The 20,966-nt window shown below is 67.6% G+C and overlaps 2 protein-coding genes across 3 annotated transcripts; both read right to left on the bottom strand.

The window, feature by feature from the left end:
- Nucleotides 1-420: 420 nt before the first annotated feature.
- CALM3 (calmodulin 3) lies at nt 421-4,245 on the bottom strand. 2 transcript variants are annotated; one of them, XM_075134355.1, is made up of 6 exons: nt 4,160-4,245; nt 3,336-3,366; nt 2,263-2,374; nt 2,077-2,183; nt 1,868-2,003; nt 421-1,095 (listed from the first exon to the last, which is right to left on the bottom strand). In XM_075134355.1, the coding sequence occupies exons 3-6, from the start codon at nt 2,330-2,332 to the stop codon at nt 1,067-1,069; spliced, it is 342 nt and encodes a 113-aa protein (XP_074990456.1). In that variant the 5' UTR covers nt 2,333-2,374; nt 3,336-3,366; nt 4,160-4,245; the 3' UTR covers nt 421-1,066. The 2 variants fall into 2 exon arrangements, with proteins under 2 accessions (XP_074990456.1, XP_074990455.1); XM_075134354.1 differs by having other exon boundaries at nt 2,263-2,406; nt 4,160-4,237.
- Nucleotides 4,246-4,645: 400 nt separating this feature from the next.
- PPP5C (protein phosphatase 5 catalytic subunit) lies at nt 4,646-17,358 on the bottom strand. The gene is made up of 13 exons (XM_075134353.1): nt 17,225-17,358; nt 16,028-16,269; nt 13,662-13,809; nt 10,278-10,399; nt 10,102-10,167; nt 9,904-10,002; nt 9,654-9,759; nt 9,085-9,227; nt 8,144-8,231; nt 7,979-8,019; nt 7,700-7,878; nt 6,401-6,482; nt 4,646-5,104 (listed from the first exon to the last, which is right to left on the bottom strand). Exons 1-13 carry the CDS (start codon nt 17,340-17,342, stop codon nt 5,042-5,044), a joined length of 1,497 nt encoding a protein of 498 aa, XP_074990454.1. The 5' UTR covers nt 17,343-17,358; the 3' UTR covers nt 4,646-5,041.
- Between the last annotated feature and the right edge of the window lie 3,608 nt (nt 17,359-20,966).

Genomic DNA, 20,966 nt, shown 5'->3' with positions numbered 1-20,966 from the left:
TGAGTACACCCAACTGCACCCATCCCCCAACTACACCCCAGTTACACACCAACTACACACCAACTACACACCGAGTACACCCGACTGCACCCCAAACACATCCCCGTACCCCAGCTACACCCCAACTGCACCCTGAGTACACCCGACAGCACCCCAAACTAACCCCTGACCCCAACTACGCCCCAACTGCACTCCGAGTACACCCCAACTGCACCCCAAACACCCCCCTCTCCCCCAACTACCCCCCAGCTACACCCATACACCCCAACTATGCCCCGCCATGAACGAACACCCCCAAACCTGCCCAACCACGCACCACTGCGCTGCCCCGGCACCCCCAAACCCACCCTCGCCCCCAGTGTGGGGGGGTACCGCCGGCGTCCGGGCCCTCGTTAGGGTCCCTCGTTACAGCGCCTCGTTAAGGCCGCAGGAATTGCAAAACCAGGGGTTTATTTCACAGCTTTGGCCGCCCGTGACAGCACCCAGACGGGGGAGGGGTGGCGCCCAGCCCCCCCCCCCCCACTTCTCCCCCCTCCCAAAACACCCCAAAAAACAGGGCGCGGTCCTGGCCCCCCAAATCCCCCTAAAATGCCCCAAAACCAGGGCCTGGTCCCACCCCCGTAAGGCCCAAAATCTTCCCAAAATGCCCCAAAACTGGAGCCTGGTGTGGCCCCCCCCGCCGCTCCCCGAAAAGGGCCCAAAATCCCCCCAAAATGCCCCAAAACTGGGGCCTGGTCCCGGTCCCCCTCCTCCAGGGATCCCCAACTCTCCTGAGACCCCAAATCCCACTGAAATGCCCCAAAATTGCTCTTCTGAGGTAAGGGGGGGGGTCCTGCTGTGTCCTGGGGAGGGGGACCCCAACCCCCCAAACCCTCTATGGGGAAATGGGGTCCCCCCATAGCCCCCCCAAAAAGTCCCTATGGAGAATGTGGGGTCCCACGATCCTGGTGGGGTTCCCCACCCCCACCCCGAGCGCCCATGGGTGCCCCCGAACGGTGGGTTTGGGGTGTGTGGGGGGGACACCTCTTGGTGGCAGCTGGGGGGGTCCCGGTGGCCTCGTGCCCCCTCACTTCGCCGTCATCATCTGCACGAACTCTGCCGGGAGAGAGGGGGGGTCAGCGGGGACGGGGACACGGGGGGGACGGGGGGGGGACACGGGGGGGATGGGGACACGGTGGGGACACAGCAGGGATGGAGACGTGACAGGGACAGGAACATGGGGAGGACAGGGGAGACGTTGGGGACAGGGACACAGCAGGGACGGGGATGGGGACAGGGGACACTGCGGAGCCCGTGGGGACAGGGTGGGACACAGCGGGGACAGGGGACACTGCGGGGTCCCCAGAAAGAGGTGACACGGTGGGGTCTGGCCCCTTGGAGATGGAGGAACGTGGTGGGATCCCACGTTCGTGGTGACAGGAGCCGTGGATGCTGTCCCCATCCCCGTCCCTGTCCCCAACACAGGGCTCTTGCCAGGGGTGACAAGGGACACGGTGAGGTCCCCAGAAAGAGGTGACACGGCGGGGTCTGACCCCTTGGAGATGGGGGAACGTGGTGGGATCCCGCATTCATGGTGACAAGGGGTGACAGGAGACATGGACGCTGTCCCCATCCCTGTTCCTGTCCCTGCTGAGTCCCTGTCCCCAACGCAGAGCTCTTGCCAGGGGTGACAAGGGACACGGTGGTGTCCCAGGCCGGTGGTGACAGGGGACACGGTGGTATCCCAGGCCAACCGTGACGGGGAACGCGGTGCGGGGATGAGGAGCCCCGTGGGTGGGTTCCAGCGGGGTCCCATTGGGTGCCAGCAGGGACCTGTGGGTGACAGAGGAGACGCTGGAGGTGACAGTGGGGTGACAGTGACACTTACCCTCGTAGTTGACCTGTCCGTCACCGTCGATGTCAGCCTCTCGGATCATCTCGTCCACCTCCTCGTCCGTCAGCTTCTCCCCCAGGTTGGTCATCACGTGCCGCAGCTCCGCCGCGCTGATGTACCCGTTCCCGTCCTGGGGTTGGGGACACGACGGTGACACCATTGCCTCGCCCATCCCCCTGTCCCCGTCCCTGTCCCCCACCCACCTTGTCGAAGACACGGAAAGCCTCGCGGATCTCCTCCTCGCTGTCCGTGTCCTTCATCTTCCTCGCCATCATGGTGAGGAACTCGGGAAAGTCGATGGTGCCGTTGCCTGAGGAGAGGGGACACGGAGGGACAGTCAGGAGGGGGACAGGGGGACGAGGGGACACGAGGGGACAGGCGGGGCTCACCGTCGGCGTCCACCTCGTTGATCATGTCCTGCAGCTCGGCCTCGGTGGGGTTCTGGCCCAGCGAGCGCATGACGGTGCCCAGCTCCTTGGTGGTGATGGTGCCGTCCCCGTCCTTGTCGAAGAGCGAGAACGCCTCCTTGAACTCTGGGGACCGTCACCGCGGGGACGGCGTCACGCGCTGGCACCAGCGGGGGACGGGGAAGGCCGCAGGGGGCCGCGGGTGGCCCCAGTTGAGCGCCCCGTGTCACCCTGATGGCCAGCGTGCCCTCCTGCGTGCCCTGGTGCCACTCCCCCGACACCCCAGTGTTCCCCCCTGGGGGTGACGCTGTCACCCCAGCACCTCAATGTCCCCACCTGGGTGTCCCAGTGTCACAACACCACCCCAGTGTCCCCTCCTGGGTGTCCCACTGTCACCCTGACAGCTCCGTGTCCCCTCCTGGGTGTCCCACTGTCACCCCAGCACCTCAATGTCCCCTCCTGCGTGTCACACTGTCACCCCAACACCTCAATGTTCCCTCCCAGGTGTCCCACTGTCACCCCAGCACCCCAACATCCCCTCCTGGGTGTCCCACTGTCACCCCAGCACCCCAACATCCCCTCCTGGGTGTCCCACTGTCACCCCAGCACCTCAATGTCCCCTCCTGGGTGTCACGCCATCACCCTGACACCCCAGTGTCCCCTCCTGGGTGTCCCACTGTCACCCCAGGACTCCAGTGTCCCCTCCTGGGTGTCCCAGTGTCACACCACCACCCCAGTGTCCCCTCCTGGGTGTTCTGCTGTCACCCCAGCACCACAACGTTCCCTCCTGGGTGTCCCACTGTCACCCTGACAGCTCCATGTCCCCTCCTGGGTGTCACTCTGTCACACCTCCACCTCAACGTCCACTCCTGGGTGTCCCACTGTCACCCCAACACCCCAGTGTTCCCCCCCGCCGGTGTCCCCCCCACCCCACTGACCCCCCCTGGTGTCCGACCCCCCCAGTGCTCCCCCACTCCCCAACCTCCCCCGCGTCATCCCCCCCCGTGTCCCCTCTAGGGTCCCCTCCCCCCGCTGCCACCCCCCACGTCCCCCACCTGCGATCTGCTCCTCGGTGAGCTGGTCAGCCTGGGGGGGGCACGGGTGAGGGGGCACCCACGGGACCCCCCAGCACCCGACACCTGCTGCCACCCACAGCCCCACCAACACCCCCAGCCCCCCCCCAGCACCCCCAGCCCCCCCAACACCCCCCACAGCACCCACAGCCCCCCCAACAACCTCCAGCACCTACTGCCCCCCAACAACCCCCCAGCACCCATAGACCCCCCAACCCCCACCTAGCACCCACAGCCCCCCCCAACACCCCCCCAGCCCCCCCCAACCCCCTCCCAGCACCCACAGCCCCCCCCAACCCCCACCCAGCACCCACAGCCCCCTCCCCAACCCCCCCCAGCACCCACAGCCCCCCCCAACCCCCTCCCAGCACCCATAGACCCCCCCAACCCCCACCCAGCACCCACAGCCCCCCCAACCCCCTCCCAGCACCCATAGACCCCCCCAACCCCCACCCAGCACCCACAGCCCCCTCCCCAACCCCCCCCCAGCACCCACAGCCCCCCCCAACCCCCTCCCAGCACCCATAGACCCCCCCAACCCCCACCCAGCACCCACAGCCCCCCCCAACCCCCTCCCAGCACCCATAGACCCCCCCAACCCCCACCCAGCACCCACAGCCCCCCCAACCCCCACAGCCCCCCTAACCCCCAACACCCCCCCAGCACCCACAGCCCCCCCGTCGTCATAGCAACCCACTGACACCTCCCTCAGCAACCCCTTGGTCGCCATAGCAACCCCGGTAGGCCCCCCCCCGCCCCATAGCGCCCCCCCCGTCGCCATGGCAACGCCGGTGCCGCCCCCTGACCATGGCGCTCCGCTGGCGGCGGGAGGCTCCTGCGTTCGCGGCACCGCGGATCCCTCCGCTTGCCCCGCCTCTCCCGCAGGCCCCGCCCCCGTCAGGCCCCGCCCCCCGGCGGAAGGACGCCGCTCGCTCGCTGTGCGCCGCCGCCTCATTGGCTGGGGAGGGGCGGCGGGCTGAAAGCCCCAACCTGATTGGTTGCCGCTGAGCCGCAATGCGCCAAGGCGGGGAAAGACCCGGAAGGGGGCACGCCCCTCAGCGTCACGTGAAAGGGAAAGCCCCGCCCCCCAGCCCTAGCCCCGTCCAATCTGCTGCGGGGGGGCGTGGCACGGCCGCCATGGCAACGCGCAGCTCTCCCCGCCAATGGTCACGCCCGTCGCCATGGCAACAGCCAGCGGGGCACCAGGCGGCAACGGGGCCTGGGTCCCCGTAGCAACGGGCGCCTGGTTGCCATGGAAACAGCCCCCCCCCGGGACGCCTGGGGCCCCGCCCAGCTTACAATAATTACTTTATTTTAACATCATTAATTACAGACGGTAAAATCGCCCGGCGGGGGGGGGGGGGGGGGGAGGGGCAGCTCCTGGGGGGCCGCGGGGTGGGGGGTGGGTGAAATCCTGAGCACCCCCCTCCCCCCAACCCCCCCCTCCCCCCCATCTCCATGCACCTATTGCTTGTTGGGGGAGGGGCGACAAGGGGCACACACCCCCCCCCGGGGGGGGGGCAATGCCAGCCCCCCCAAACCCTCCCCCCCCCACAGCTCCAGGGCAAACTGGGAGCACTGGGAGGGGGGGGGAGGGGAATAAATACAATCTTCCAATATATTAAAAACCCCCTGGGGGGTGCTGGGGGGAGGGGGGCACCCGCGGGGGGGCCCACCCGTGGGGGGGGTCACATCATGCCCAGCTGCAGCAGGGTGTTGGCGTACATCATGGGCTTGACGTTGGGGTGAGGCTGGGGGGGGAGAAGGGGGGTGAGGGGGGCAAACCTGCCCCCCCTCCCCCCCCCAAAACATCCCAGCCCTAGGGCACCCATGGGTGCTCCTGTAATTACCCAACTGTCCCCCCCCCACCCCCTCAAATAGCCCCTATGAACCCCCCCCAGCCCCTGAGCCCCCCAAATAGCCCCTATGAACCCCCCCATGAGCCCCAGAGCCCCCCAGCAGCTCCCCAAATAACCCCTATGACCCCCCCTAGCCCCCCAAGAGCCCCCCCCAGCCCATCAGACCCCCAAATAGCCCCTATGAACCTCCCGGTAGCCCCGAGCCCCCCCAAATAGCCCCCCCAGCTCCTATAAACACCCCAAATAGCCCCATAAACCCCCCCAATTCCCAGAGCCCCCCCTACAGCTCCCCAAATAGCCCCTATGACCCCCCAACCCCTCAATAACCCCCCCAAATAGCCCCTATGACCCCCCCCAGCCCCTGAGCCCCCCAAATAGCTCCTATGAGACCCCCCATAAGCCCCAGACCCCCCGATAACCCCCTAAACCCCCCAAATAACCCCTATGAACCCCCCCATAAGCCCCAGAGCCCCCCAGTAGCCCCCCCAATCACCCCACAGGCTGGGGAGGGGGCGGACGGAGGTCTTAGGGGGATCTGGGGGACTGTTGGGGGGGGGGGGGGAGGCTGGAAAGTTGGGGGGGCTAAGGGAGGGTTTTGGGGAATCCCATAAGGTGGGGGGGTTCTGGGGAAGGTTTGGGGGATCATGGGAAGATCTGGGGGGCCCAGGAACTGGGAGGGGTGCTCTGGGGGGCTCAGGGGGCTGGCGGGGGCTGTGGGGGTTCATAGGGGCTATTTGGGGGGCCCAGGGGCTGGGGGGGCTATTGGGGGGCAGGGGAGATCATAGGGACTATTTGGGGAGCTACTGGGGGGCTCTGGGGCTTATGGGGGGGTTCATAGGGGCTATTTGGGGGGCTCAGGGGCTGTGGGGGCCATTGGGGGGCTCATAGGGGCTATTTGGGGGGCCCATGGGCTGGAGGGGCTATGGGGGGGCTGGGGGGATCATAGGGACTATTTGGGGAACCGCTGGGGGGCTCTGGGGCTAATGGGGAGTTCATAGGGGCTATTTGGGGGTCTCAGGGGCTGGGGGGGCTATTGGGGGGCTCTGGGGCTTATGGGGGGATCATAGGGACTATTTGGGGGGCTCCGGGGTTGGTTTTTGGGGGTCTCCAAGGAGGGTTTGGGGCTCCCAGGGTTGAGGGGGGTCCCCAGGCCTGGGGGGAGTGGGGGTGTCGCCCCCCCAGACTCACCACTGCTGTGAACTGGTGGAAGTCGGGGCGCAGGTCGCTGCCTCGCAGGTGGATGTAGGAGCCCTTATTGCCCATCTGGTCGCTGCGGGGGGACACGGGGACACTTGGGGACACCAAAGCACGGCCCCCCCCATGGGGACAGCGAGGCTTGGGGACGCCCGGGGACAGGGGACACGTGGGGACCCGGCTGAGGGGACACCCAAGGACCAAGCTGAGGGGACAACGTGGCTCAGGGGACACCCGGGGACCCAGCTCAGGGGACAACGCGGCTCAGGGGACACCCGGGGACCCGGCTCAGGGGACAACGCGGCTCAGGGGACACCCGGGGACACCAAGGCTCAGGGGACACCTGGGGACCCGGCTGAGGGGACCATGTGGCGCAGGGGACGATGCGGGGACTGGGCTGAGGGGACACCGAGTCTCAGGGGACACCCAGGGACACCAAGGCTCAGGGGACACCTGGGACCCAGCTGAGGGGACAGGGTGGCTCAGGGGACACCCGGGGACCCGGCTGAGGGGACACCGCGCCTCAGGGGACACCTGGGGACACTGAGGCTCAGGGGACACCCGGGGACCCGGCTGAGGGGACACCACACCTCAGGGGACACCCGGGGACACCAAGGCTCAGGGGACACCCGGAGACACTGCGCCCCAGGGGACACCCGGGGACACCGAGGCTCAGGGGACACTGCGCCCCAGGGGACACCCGGGGACACCGAGGCTTAGGGGACACCACGCCCCAGGGGACACTGCGCCCCAGGGGACACCCGGGGACACGGAGGCTCAGGGGACACCTGGGGACCCGGCTGAGGGGACACCACACCTCAGGGGACACCCGGGGACACCAAGGCTCAGGGGACACCCGGGGACACCGCGCCCCAGGGGACACCTGGGGACACCCGGGGACACGGAGGCTCAGGGGACACCGCGCCCCAGGGGACACCGCGCCCCAGGGGACACCTGGGGACACCGAGGCTCAGGGGACACCTGGGACCCGGCTGAGGGGACACCGCGCCTCAGGGGACACCCGGGGACGCTGAGGCTGAGGGGACACCGCGCCCCAGGGGACACCCGGGGACGCTGAGGCTCAGGGGACACCTGGGACCCGGCTGAGGGGACACCGCGCCTCAGGGGACACCGCGCCTCAGGGGACACCCGGGGACACCGCGCCTCAGGGGACACCGCGCCTCAGGGGACACCGCGCGTCCGCCTGGAAGCGGGAAAGCCAAAGCCACGCTGCCGCTCCCCCCCCCCCCGTGGTGGCACCCCGGGGTCCCCAGGCCGCCGGGTGACGCTCACCAGTAGTTGGGGGCGGAGAAGACGGTGACGCACTTGCCGTCGTGGGCCACCTCGTAGCCCTCGGGCTTCACCTCGTGGCTGCGGATGATGTAGTCCAGGCGGTTGCGCTCCAGGAAGCTCTTGGTGACGTCGGGTCCGAACTGGCAGCTGACCCCGCGCTTGCTGACGGAGCGGCCGTTCTGCGGGGACACGGGGGTGGCTGTCCCCAAGGGCGATGCTGGGGGGGAGGGGGGGGGGTTTGGGGTGTTTTTTTGGGGACCCCCCCGGGGTTTGACTCACCTGGGGTTGCGGGTCGGACCAGAGGAGGTCGCACATGGGACCTGGGGGGGGAAGCGGAGAGGGGGGGGTCAGGGACCCCCCGCCCCGTGCGGGGACATCGCGGCCCCTGGGACGTCACGGGGGTGGGGGGGACACACGGGGCGGCTTTTGGGGTTCGTCTCCCACCTGAGTCTGGGGGCTGTCGGTTCCTCTCGATCTTCCGGATGTCATCGAGGGTGACGCCGTCCTCGCTGAAGAGACCCCCGTGCATGATCTGGGACAGCAGCCGCGTTGGGGCGGGGACAGCGGGGACAGCGGGGACAGCGGGGACAGCCCCCCCACCCTAACCCCTGGCGGAGGAGGGAAGGGACCCCAACACCCTGGGGATGGCAGGGACCCCCCACCCATGACAGGGATCACCCCAACTCCCTGGGGATGGCAGGGACCCCCCATCCAGGACAGGGATCACCCCAACACCCTGGGGATGGCGGGAACCCCCCACCCAGCACGGGGACCCCCCCAACTCCCTGGAGATGGTGGGGACCCCCCACCCCAACCCCACCAGGGACGGGGACCCCCCCAACTCCCTGGGGACGGCGGGGACCCCCCACCCAGCACAGGGACCCCCCCAACTCCCTGGGGATGGCAGGGACCCCAACCCAGGACGGAGATCACCCAAACACCCTGGGGATGGCGGGGACCCCCCACCCAGGACGGGGACCCCCCCAACTCCCTGGAGATGGTGGGGACCCCCCACCCCAACCCCACCAGGGACGGGGACCCCCCCAACTCCCTGGGGATGGCGGGGACCCCCAACCCAGCACAGGGACCCCCCCAACTCCCTGGAGATGGTGGGGACCCCCCACCCCAACCCCACCAGGGACGGGGACCCCCCCAACTCCCTGGGGATGGCGGGGACCCCCCACCCAGCACAGGGACCCCCCCAACTCCCTGGGGATGGCAGGGACCCCAACCCAGGACAGAGATCACCCAAACACCCTGGCGATGGCGGGGACCCCCCACCCAGGACGGAGACCCCCCACCCAACGGGGAGCTCCCAGGCACCCCCCCACCCCGCGCGGGGCCCCCCGGGGGGGTTGGGGACGGGGGGCGCGGTGTCCCCTCACCAGCACTTTGCCGTTGATGCACTGGGCCAGCGGCAGCCACTCGAAGACCTCGCTGAAGAGGGCGAACATCTGCGCCGTGTACTTGGCCTTCACCTCCCCCTCGAAGCCGTAGATCTGGTTCATGTTGTCCGTCTCGTGGTTGCCTGCGGGTGACACGGTGACATCGTCACACCCGGGGACACCGGGAAGGGGACAAAACCCCACGGCTCGACCCCGAGGACGGGAGATCGGGCAGGGGACGGAGGACAAGGGACGAGGTCCTGAGGACACGGCCCCACGGCTCAACCCCGGGGAGCGGAGAGAGGGGACGCGGGTCCCGCAAGCGGGGACGCGGCGCCGTGACCCAGGACAGGGCCCTGCCACCCAGCGGGTGACGCAGGACGTGACCCCCGACAACTACGGAGAGGGGACCCAGCCCCACGACCCGGGCCAGGTGACGTGGCCCCACGAGCCGGTCCTACGCCAGGGGACAAGGAGGACGGGACACGGCCCCACGAGAGGGGAGGTGGCCCCAGAACCCAGGACTTGGGTGGGGGACAAGGACCTGTCACCCGCGGTGGCCGCGTTACCTCGGAGCAGGTGGAAGTGATCGGGATAGAGGAGCTTGAAGCCGAAGAGCGTGAGGATGACCTCCACCGAGAAGGACCCGCGATCCACGAAGTCCCCGTTGAATATCTGCAACCGGTTCAGGAAAAAAAAAAAAAGCTCCCCGCGTCCCCGTCCCCTCGTGCCACCCGTCCCCAGAGCTGTCCCCACCACGGGGGGCAAGGGGGGGGGGATCCCGGCGAGACCCCGTTTCCTCCTGGGGGTGGGGGATACGTAAGGGTTTGACTCGGAGGGCAACCCGTTGAGTTCGAAGATGTTCAGCAGGTCGTAGTACTGCCCGTGGGTGTCCCCGCACACCGTCACCTTCTCCGTCTGCGTTTGGGATGGAATGTCACCTTTTGGGGACTTCGCGTGTCCCCCCCCACCCCCCACCCCACCCCTGACACGCACCCAACGGCGAGGGGCACCCACCTCTTTCAACGACGTTTCTACTAACGTGGGGAGCTTGGCCAGCACCTCCTTCACCTGCACCAGGATCTGCGGGGACAAAGGGGCGGCGGAGGTGACAAAGCAAGGGGACGGGGGACACTTGGGGACGGGGGAGAGCCCAGCAAGGGACTGGGAGGAGCTGGGGGGAACTGGGGTACCTGGTAGGCACATTTTCGGTGGAGTTTCTTCTGCTCCTTGTACCACTGCATCAGCTCCTTCATGAAAGCCAACGTCACTTTGCCACCGTCCAGTTTGGGACCGCTGTACTCGTCCTCGATGGCTGCGGAAAGCCCCCCCCCCGGTGGCCGATGACACGAGGGGACAGCGGGGACAAGTCCCCAAAGGGCCGTCACGCCCCTGCCGTCCTTCCCCACGGGCTCACAGCCTCTGCCGAAGCTCGGTCTTTTGGGGGTGCTGAGCCTTGGCTGGGGACCCTCACGGTGGACCTGGAGACCTTCATGAGGGCTCCAAAGCTCTGCTGGGCACCCTCAGGGGGACCCCGAGACCCTCACGGGGACACCAAGACCCTCACAGGGACCCTCATGGGGACCCCGAGACCCTCACAGGGACCCTCATGGGGACCCTGAGACCCTAACAGGGACCCTCAAGGGGACCCTGAGACCCTCACGGGGACACCAAGACCCTCACAAGGACCCTCATGGGGACCCCGAGACCCTCACAGGGACCCCAAGACCCTCACAGGGACCCTCATGGGGACCCCGAGACCCTCGCGAGGACCCCAAGACCCTCAGGGTGACAGCAAGACCCTCACGGGGACCCTCACAGGGACACCGAGACCCTCACGGGGACCCTCAGGGGGACACCAAGACCCTCACGGGGACCCCAAGACCCTCACGGGGACCCTCATGGGGACCTTGAGACCCTCACGGGGACCCTCAGGGGGACACCAAGACCCTCACGGGGACCCCAAGACCCTCACAGGGACCCTCATGGGGACCCCGAGACCCTCACGAGGACCCCAAGACCCTCAGGGCGACAGCAAGACCCTCACGGGGACCCTCACAGGGACGCCGAGACCCTCACAGGGACCCTCAGGGGGACAACAAGACCCTCACGGGGACCCCAAGACCCTCACAGGGACCCTCATGGGGACCCTGAGACCCTCACGGGGACCCTCAGGGGGACCCGAGACCCTCAGGGCGACATCAAGACTCTCACGGGGACCCTCATCAGGACCCTAAGACCCTCACGGGGACCCTGAGACCCCCCCCAGGGTCTCTCATGGGGACCCTGAGACCCTCACGGGGACCCTCAGGGGGACCCGGGACCCTCAGGGGGACATCAAGACTCTCATGGGGACCCTCATCGGGACCTTAAGACCCTCACAGGGTCCCTGAGACTCTCACAGGGACCCTCCGGGGACCCTGAGACCCTCACGGGGACCCCAAGACCCTCACGGGGACCCTCATGGGGACCCTGAGACCCTCAGGGCGACACCAAGGCCCTCACGGGGACCCTCATGGGGACCCTGAGACCCTCACGGGGTCCCCTATACTCTCACGGGGACCCTCATGGGGACCCTGACACCGTCATGGGCACCCCAAGACCCTCAAGGGGACCCTCATGGGGACCCTAAGACCCTCACTGGGATTCCAGGACCCTGACTGGGACCCCAAGCCTCTCCTGGGGGTCTTCATGGGTGCCCTGAGACCCTCGTGGGGATCCCAAGACGCTCCCAGGGACCCGTCGGGGAAACCCAAGTCCGGACGCTCATGGGGTCCTCCATGGTCCCCCAAGACCCTCCTGGAGACCCCCACAGCTCCTCAGGGCTGTCGCTGGGCCCCAGAGCCACCACCGGGCCCCCAAGACCCCCCGAGACCCTCCCAGGTGACCCTGAACTTTTGTCAGGGATCCTCACAGGGACCCCCATGGGCCCCCCCAGACCCTCACAGGGACCCTGAGCCTCACTGGGGGGTCTCAAAGGGGCCCCAAGACCCTCACAGGGACCCCAAGCCTCTTCTAGGGACCCTCACAGCCCGCCAGGACCCCCACGGGGACCCTAAATCTTTGCTGGGGACACTCACGGTCCCCTTAATTCTCTCACAGCCCTCACCCCCCACCTCAAAAATCCTTACGGAGACCTTCAAGACCCTCATGAGACCCCCCAAAATCCTCCCAAGCAACCTCAAGCCTTTGCTGAAGACCCTCAAGACCTCCCCAAGACCCTCACAGCCCCCCAGAACCCCCACGGGGACCCTAAATCTTTGCTGGGGACACTCACGGTCCCCCTAAGACTCTCACAGCCCTCACCCCCCACCCCAAAAATCCTTACGGAGACCTCCAAGACCCTCATGAGACCCCCCAAAATCCTCCCAAGCAACCTCAAGCCTTTGCTGAAGACCCTCAAGACCTCCCCAAGACCCTCACAGCCCCCCAGGACCCCCACGGGGACCCTAAATCTTTGCTGGGGACACTCACGATCCCCCTAAGACTCTCACAGCCCTCACCCCCCACCCCAAAAATCTTTATGGAGACCTCCAAGGCCCTCACTGCCCCCCAGGACCCCCACAGGGACCCTAAATCTTTGCTGGGGACACTCACGGTCCCCTTAATTCTCTCACACCCCTCACCCCCCCCATACAGAGACCTCCAAGAGACCCCCCAAAATCCTCCCAAGGAACCTCAAACCTTTGCTGAAGACCCTCAAGGCCTCCCCAAGACCCTCACAGCCCCCCAGGACCCCCACAGGGATCCTAAATCTTTGCTGGGGACACTCACGGTCCCCCTAAGACTCTCACAGCCCTCACCCCCCACCCCAAAAATCCTTACGGAGACCTTCAAGACCCTCATGAGACCCCCCAAAATCCTCCCAAGCAACCTCAAGCCTTTGCTGAAGACCCTCAAGGCCTCCCCAAGACCCTCAGAGCCCCCCAGAACCCCCACGGGGACCCTAAATCTTTGCTGGGGACACTCACGGTCCCCCTAAGACTCTCACAGCCCTCACCCCCCACCCCAAAAATCTTTATGGAGACCTCCAAGGCCCTCACTGCCCCCCAGGACCCCCACAGGGACCCTAAATCTTTGCTGGGGACACTCACGGTCCCCTTAATTCTCTCACAGCCCTCACCCCCCATACAGAGACCTCCAAGAGACCCCCCCAAAATCCTCCCAAGGAACCTCAAACCTTTGCTGAAGACCCTCAAGGCCTCCCCAAGACCCTCACAGCCCCCCAGAACCCCCACGGGGACCCTAAATCTTTGCTGGGGACACTCACGGTCCCCCTAAGACTCTCACAGCCCTCACCCCCCACCCCAAAAATCCTTACGGAGACCTTCAAGACCCTCATGAGACCCCCCAAAATCCTCCCAAGGAACCTCAAACCTTTGCTGAAGACCCTCAAGACCTCCCCGAGACCCTCACAACGACCTCCAAGCCCCCCAAGGGTACCCCAAAAGGGACTCTGAACCTTTACTGGGGACCTTGACAGCCCACTCCTCCTCCCACCCATCCGGTGGAGAACGGGGGGGGGGACTTTTTGGGGGGCAGAAGGAGAAAAGAGGGGGGGGTCAGGGGGTCCTCACTCATGCTCTCGATGTCGAGGGAGTCGACGACAGAGCGCTTGTGCTCGTCGCTGGCGATGGCGCGCTCGAAGGCCTTCTGCTTGACGATCTTGTGACACTCCTGGTACTTCAGCTTGGCGTCCTTGTCGTTGGGCCTCACCTTCACCACCTGGGGGGGGGGACACGGGGGTCAGGGGACGGGGACACCCCACCCTAGGGCCATGGGGCCACCCGGGGTCCGGCACCCCAATGCCCTGGGGTGTCCGTGAGAGGGGATGGGGATGGGGATGTGAGGGTTGGGGTGATGCTGGGGGGGACAAGGGGGTCCCCAGGTGTCCCCAGAGCTCTGGGGCACACACTGACATGGGGAAAGGGGGGACAAGGGGGTCCCCAAGTGTCCCCAAAGCTCTGGGGCACACACTGACATGGGGGAAGGGGGGACAAGGGGGTCCCCAAATGTCCCCACAGCTCTGGGGCATGTGCTGATGTGGGGGAAGGGGGGGACAAGGGGGTCCCCAAGTGTCCCCACAGCTCTGGGGCACACATTGACATGGGGGAAGGGGGGACAAGGGGGTCCCCAGGTGTCCCCAGAGCTCTGGGGCACACACTGACATGGGGGAAGGGGGGACAAGGGGGTCCCCAAATGTCCCCACAGCTCTGGGGCATGTGCTGATGTGGGGGAAGGGGGGACAAGGGGGTCCCCAGGTGTCCCCAAAGCTCTGGGGCACACACTGACATGGGGAAGGGGGGGACAAGGGGGTCCCCAAGTGTCCCCACAGCTCTGGGGCACACATTGACATGGGGGAAGGGGGGACAAGGGGGTCCCCAGGTGTCCCCAGAGCTCTGGGGCACACACTGACATGGGGGAAGGGGGGACAAGGGGGTCCCCAAGTGTCCCCACAGCTCTGGGGCATGTGCTGATGTGGGGGAAGGGGGGACAAGGGGGTCCCCAAATGTCCCCACAGCTCTGGGGCACACACTGACATGGGGGAAGGGGGGGGATAAGGGGGTCCCCAAATGTCCCCACAGCGCTGGGGCACACACTGACATGGGGAAAGGGGGGACAAGGGGGTCCCCAAATGTCCCCACAGCTCTGGGGCACACACTGACATGGGGGAAGGGGGGACAAGGGGGTCCCCAAGTGTCCCCACAGCGCTGGGGCACACACTGACATGGGGAAAGGGGGGACAAGGGGGTCCCCAAGTGTCCCCAAAGCTCTGGGGCATGTGCTGATGTGGGGGAAGGGGGGGACAAGGGGGTCCCCAAGTGTCCCCACAGCTCTGGGGCACACACTGACATGGGGGAAGGGGGGACAAGGGGGTCCCCAAGTGTCCCCAAAGCTCTGGGGCACACACTGACATGGGGGAAGGGGGGGGATAAGGAGGTCCCCAAATGTCCCCACAGCTCTGGGGCACACACTGACATGGGGGAAGGGGGGACAAGGGGGTCCCCAAGTGTCCCCACAGCTCTGGGGCACACACTGACATGGGGGAAGGGGGGACAAGGGGGTCCCCAAGTGTCCCCACAGCTCTGGGGCACACACTGACATGGGGGAAGGGGGGACAAGGGGGTCCCCAAGTGTCCCCAAAGCTCTGGGGCACACACTGACATGGGGGAAGGGGGGACAAGGGGGTCCCCAAGTGTCCCCAAAGCTCTGGGGCACACACTGACATGGGGGAAGGGGGGACAAGGGGGTCCCCAAGCATCCCCTGATCTGGGAGGGGGGACACACTGACACCAGGGGGGTCCCCAAGCCTCCCTCGAGCTTCAAGGGGGGACACGCTGACACCAGGGGGGTCCCCAAGCCTCCCCCGAGCTCCAAGGGGGGACACGCTGACACCAGGGGGTCCCCAAGCCTCCCCCGAGCTCAGGGGGGGACAAGCTGACACCAGGGGGGTCCCCGCTGACACCAGGGGGGTCCCCAAGCCTCCCCTGAGCTTCAGAGGGACACACTGACCCCAGGGGGGTGCCGAGGGGGTCCCCAAGCCTCCCCCAAGCTCAGGGGGGGACACGCTGACACCAGGGGGGTCCCCAAGCCTCCCTCAAGCTCCAGTGGGGGACACGCTGACGCCAGGGGGGTGCCAAGGGGGTCCCCAAGCCTCCCCCGAGCTCCAGGGGGGGACACGCTGACACCAGGGGGGTCCCCAAGACTCCCTCAAGCTCCAATGGGGGACACATTGAACCCAGGGGGGTCCTGAAGCCTCCCCCGAGCTCCAGGGGGGGACACGCTGACACCAGGGGGGTCCCCAAGCCTCCCTCGAGCTCCAATGGGGGACACACTGACACCAGAGGGGTGCCGAGGGGGTCCCCAAGCCTCCCCCGAGCTCCAGGGGGACACGCTGACCCCAGGGGGGTGCCGAGGGGCACCCCGAGGCGCCCGGCCTCACCGTCTCGTAGTCGCGGAGGGCGGCCTTGAACTTGCCCAGGGCCATGTTGCTGGCGGCGCGGCGGTAGTAGCCCTTGACGTACTTCTTGTCCAGCTCGACGGCGCGCGTGGCGTCGGCCAGGGCGTAGCCGTAGCACTCGGTGCGCAGGTAGGCCAAGCTCCGGTTCCCATAGTAGATGGCGTTGGTGGGGTTCAGTTCGATGGCGCTGCTGTAGTACTTCACCGCGTTCTCGTAGTCCTTCCCTGGGCAGCCGGCGGGCGTCAGAGGGATGGGACCCCCACCCGCGGGGGGCACCCCCACCCCTGCGGGCAAACCCTGACCCCCCCCTCCCAACCCCCAGGGCCGAGCCTCGCTTCCCACGCGGCTCCCAATCTGGCAGCCCCCTAGAGAGCCCCCCCGCCCCCCACTGTCTCCCATCTGGCAGCCCTCCATTGCCCCCCATGGCTCCCTATCTGGCAGCCCCCGCCCCCCATTGCCCCCCATGGCTCCCTATCTGGCAGACCCCGCCCCCCATTGCTCCCCATGGCTCCCTATCTGGCAGCCCCTCATTGTCCCCCATGGCTCCCTATCTGGCAGCCCCCCATTGCTCCCAATGGCTCCCTATCTGGCAGCCCCCGCCCCCCATTGCTCCCAATGGCTCCCTATCTGGCAGCCCCTCATTGTCCCCTATGGCTCCCTATCTGGCAGCCCCCTATTGCTCCCCATAGCTCCCTATCTGGCAGCCCCCCATTGCTCCCCACGGCTCCCTATCTGGCAGCCCCCCATTGCTCCCTACGGCTCCCTATCTGGCAGCCCCCCATTGCTCCCCACGGCTCCCTATCTGGCAGCGCCTCATTGTCCCCCATGGCTCCCTATCTGGCAGCCCCCCATGGCTCACTATGGCTCCCTATCTGGCAGCCCCCCATTGCTCCCCATGGCTCCCTATCTGGCAGCCCCCCATTGCTCCCCACGGCTCCCTATCTGGCAGCGCCTCATTGTCCCCTATGGCTCCCTATCTGGCAGCCCCCCATGGCTCACTATGGCTCCCTATCTGGCAGCCCCTCATTGCTCCCCATGGCTCCCTATCTCGCAGCCCCTCATTGCTCCCCATGGCTCCCTATCTCGCAGCCCCCCATTGCTCCTCATAGCTCCCTATTTGGCAGCCCGTCATTGTCCCCTGTGGCTCCCTATCTGGCAGCCCCCCCCCCCCGCCGGTACCTTTGAAGAACTCGTTCGCGCGGGTCTTGAGGGCCTCGGCCCGCTCCACCTCGGCCGGGCTCGGGGGCCGCCCGGGGCCGGGGCCGCCGCCGCTCTCCGCCCGCTCTCCCTCCGCCATCGCCGGGCCGTAAAGCGCCCTGGCAACCGCCGGGAGCGCGGCCCGCCGCGCCGCCAAGCGCTGCCGCCGCTGTCGCAAAGACGGCGGGATGGGAGGGGGCAGTGTCGTAAACGGGCGCGCGCCGCGCGGGGAGGGGCGGAGCCGGGCGGGACCATAGAGAGGGGCCAAGAGGTACCAGAGCGGTCAGGGTCCGGCTGGCGGCCTCCCCGTGTCCCCCCGTGTCCCCATCACCCCCCGTGTCCCCCCCATGTCCCCCCAAGGACCCCACCGACCCTCCGTGTCCCTCGTGTCCCCGTCACCCTGTCCTGTCACCCCCCTGTCGTCACCCCCCGCGTCGCCCATGTCCCCCCATTGCCCTGTCGTGGCCCCCCAATGTCCCCGTCACCCCCCCTGTGTCCCCCCCACGTCCCCTCATGTCCCCATCATCCCGTGTCCCCCATATCCCCCCATGTCCCCCACACCCCCGTGTCCCCCCACGTGTCCCCACGTCCCCCATGTCCCCATGTCCCCCCATGTCTCCATCACCCTCATGTCCCCTGTGTCGCCCCAATGTCCCCGTCACCCCCCCATGTCCCCCCATGTCTCCACATGTCCCCTGTGTCCCTCATGTCCCCTGCGTCCCCCCGTGTCCCCCCCATGTCCCCGTGTCCCCTGTGTCCCCCCATGTCCCCCCATGTCCCCTGTGTCCCTCCATGTCCCCCCATGTCCCCATGTCCCCCCCATGTGCCCATGTCCCCCCATGTCCCGTGTCCCCCCATGTCCTCTCCATGTCCCCCGTGTCCCCTGTGTCCCCCCATGTCCCCCCATGTCCCCATGTCCCCCCCATGTGCCCATGTCCCCTGTGTCCCCCCATGTCCCCATGTCCCCCCCATGTCCCCATGTCCCCTGTGTCCCCCCATGTCCCCATGTGCCCATGTCCCCCCATGTCCCCTGTGTCCCTCCATGTTCCCCCATGTCCCCATGTCCCCCCCATGTGCCCATGTCCCCCCATGTCCCCATGTCCCCTGTGTCCCCCCATGTCCCCATGTGCCCATGTCCTCCCGTGTCCCCTGTGTCCCCCCATGTCCCCCCCATGTCCCCTGTGTCCCCCCATGTGCCCATGTCCCCCCCATGTCCCCCCATGTCCCCCCATGTCCCCCGTGTCCCCCCATGTCCCCATGTCCCCCCATGTCCCCACGTCCCCCGTGTCCCCCCATGTCCCCCCCAGGCAGAGGCGGAGCCCTCGGTGGGTTCAGCGCAGGTTTATGGGGGGGGGGGGGAGGGGTGCAGCACAGCGGGGGGAGGGGCTGTGCACGGGGGGGGGTGGGTGACACTGGGCATGTCCCCATGCGCCACCCCCACGGGGGCGCGTGTGCGTGACCCCCCCCCGCACGCGGCCGGTGCGAGCGCACGGGGGGGGGGGGGGGAGGAGGGGAGCAGCGGCGGGGGGGGGGGGAGGGGCGGTACAGGGTCCCCCTCCCAACCCCCCCCCAAAAGCACCATTTTGGGGGGGGCAGCGGGGAGGGGGCGCGCTCGGCCTCGCACGGGGGGGGCCGGGGGTGTGCGTGTGGGTCCCAGCGGCTCTGGGCAGCGGCGTCCGGCCTCCCCCTCGTGCGAAGAGGGGGGGGGGCTCTCGCACGAGGGCGGCTCTCGCACGAGGGTGGGTCTCGCACGAGGCTCTCGCACGAGGACTTCGCAGGAGGCTCTTGCACAAGGATGGGTCTCGCACGAGGCTCTCGCACAAGGGCGGCTCTCGCACGAGGGCGGCTCTCACACAAGGCTCTTGCACGAGGGTGGGTCTCGCACGAGGCTCTCGCACGAGGGCAGCTCACCCCGAAGGCTTTTGCGTGAGGCCCTCGCACGAGGCTCTTGCACGAGGATGGGTCTCGCACGAGGCTCTTGCATGAGGATGATTCTCGCACGAGGCTCTTGCACAAGGTCCTCGCACGAGGCTCTTGCACGAGGATGGCTCACCCCGAAGCTTTTGAGTGAGGCCCTCGCACAAGGCTCTTGCACGAGGGTGGGTCTTGCACGAGGGTCTTGCATGAGGCTCTTGCACAAGGTCCTCGCACGAGGTTCTTGCACGAGGGTGGCTCACCCCGAAGGCTTTTGCGTGAGGCCCTCGCACAAGGCTCTCGCACGCGGATGGTTCTCGCACGAGGCTCTTGCACAAGAGTGGCTCACCCCAAAGCTTCTGAGTGAGGCCCTCGCACAAGGCTCTTGCACGAGGATGGCTCTCACATGAGGCTGCCGCACAAGGGAGGCTCTTGCACGAGGGCAGCTCTCGCACCAGGCCCTTGCACGAGGCTCTCGCACGAGGATGGCTCTCACACGAGACTTTTGCACGAGGGCAGCTCTCACACGAGGTTCTCGCAGAAGGGAGGCTCTTGTACGAGGGAGGCTCTCGCACGAGGGCAGTTCTCACATGAGGCTCTCGCACGAGGGCGGCTCTCACACGAGGTTCTTGCACGAGGATGGCTCTCGCATGAGGCTCTCGCACGAGGATGGCTCTCGCATGAGGCTCTCGCACAAGGGCGGCTCTCGCACGAGGCCCTTGCACGAGGGCAGCTCTCGCACGATGCTCTCACACGAGGGCGGCTCTTGCACGAGGCCCTTGCACGAGGCTCTCGCACGAGGATGGCTCTCGCACGAGGCTCTTGCACGAGGGCAGCTCTCGCACCAGACCGTTGCATGAGGCTCTCGCACAAGGGCAGCTCTCACACGAGGCTCTTGCACGAGGATGTCTCTCGCATGAGGCTCTCGCACGAGGGCAGCTCTCGCACGAGGCCCTTGCACGAGGGCGGCTCTCGCACGAGGCTCTTGCACGAGGATGGCTCTCGCACGAGGCCCTCGCACGAGGGCAGCTCTTGCACGAGGCCCTCGCACGAGGGCGGCTCTCACACGAGGCTCTTGCACGAGGATGGCTCTCGCACGAGGCCCTTGCACGAGGGCGGCTCTTGCACGAGGCCCTTGCACGAGGCCGGCTCTCGCACGAGGCCCTCGCACGAGGGCGGCTCTCTCCGGAGCCCTGGGGCTGCGCAGGACGGAGCAGTACAAAAGGGGGTCCCCGGGGGGGGGGGGCGGCGCTGCCCGGTGGTCCCGGATTTGGGGGGGGGGGTCCCCGGGACCCCCCAAAGGGGCATTTTCAGCCCAGCACCGAGTGGGGGGATGGGCTCCCCCCAGCCCCCCCGGGGGGGGCCAGGCCGAGGTAGGAGGGGGGCGGGAGGGCCCTGGGAGGCCCCATGGGAGGATTTGGGGGGGGGGGTGTCCCCAAAAGTGGGGGCGGGGTGGGTCCCCTATGGGGGAGGATTTGGGGGAGGTCCAAATTTGTCGGGGTTCCCAAACTGGGGGGGGGGGTGTCCCAAATTGGGGGAGGGCCCAAATTGGGGGGGGTGTCCCCATGGGTGGGGGTCTGGGGGGGCTCCCAGGTGTTGGGGGAGCAGATTGGGGGGGGTCCCCCCCATGCCAGGGGTCAAAGCCCCCCAGGGATGGGGGGGTATGGAGGGGGGACAAGGGTGGGGGGGGGAAAATGGGGGATTGGGGGGCCCCAGGCTGGGGGGGGGGACACTGGGGATACCCCAGGGTCTGGGGGAGGGGTCATGGCTTTTGGTGCCCCCCCGCCCCGATGTGGGTTTGGGGGGGCCC

Source organism: Calonectris borealis, chromosome 32, assembly GCF_964195595.1.
Source record: "Calonectris borealis chromosome 32, bCalBor7.hap1.2, whole genome shotgun sequence".
NCBI classification, from domain to species: Eukaryota; Metazoa; Chordata; class Aves; order Procellariiformes; family Procellariidae; genus Calonectris; species Calonectris borealis.
Note: the sequence above shows the minus strand (reverse complement) of the source record. Positions and strands in the feature narration are given on the sequence as shown.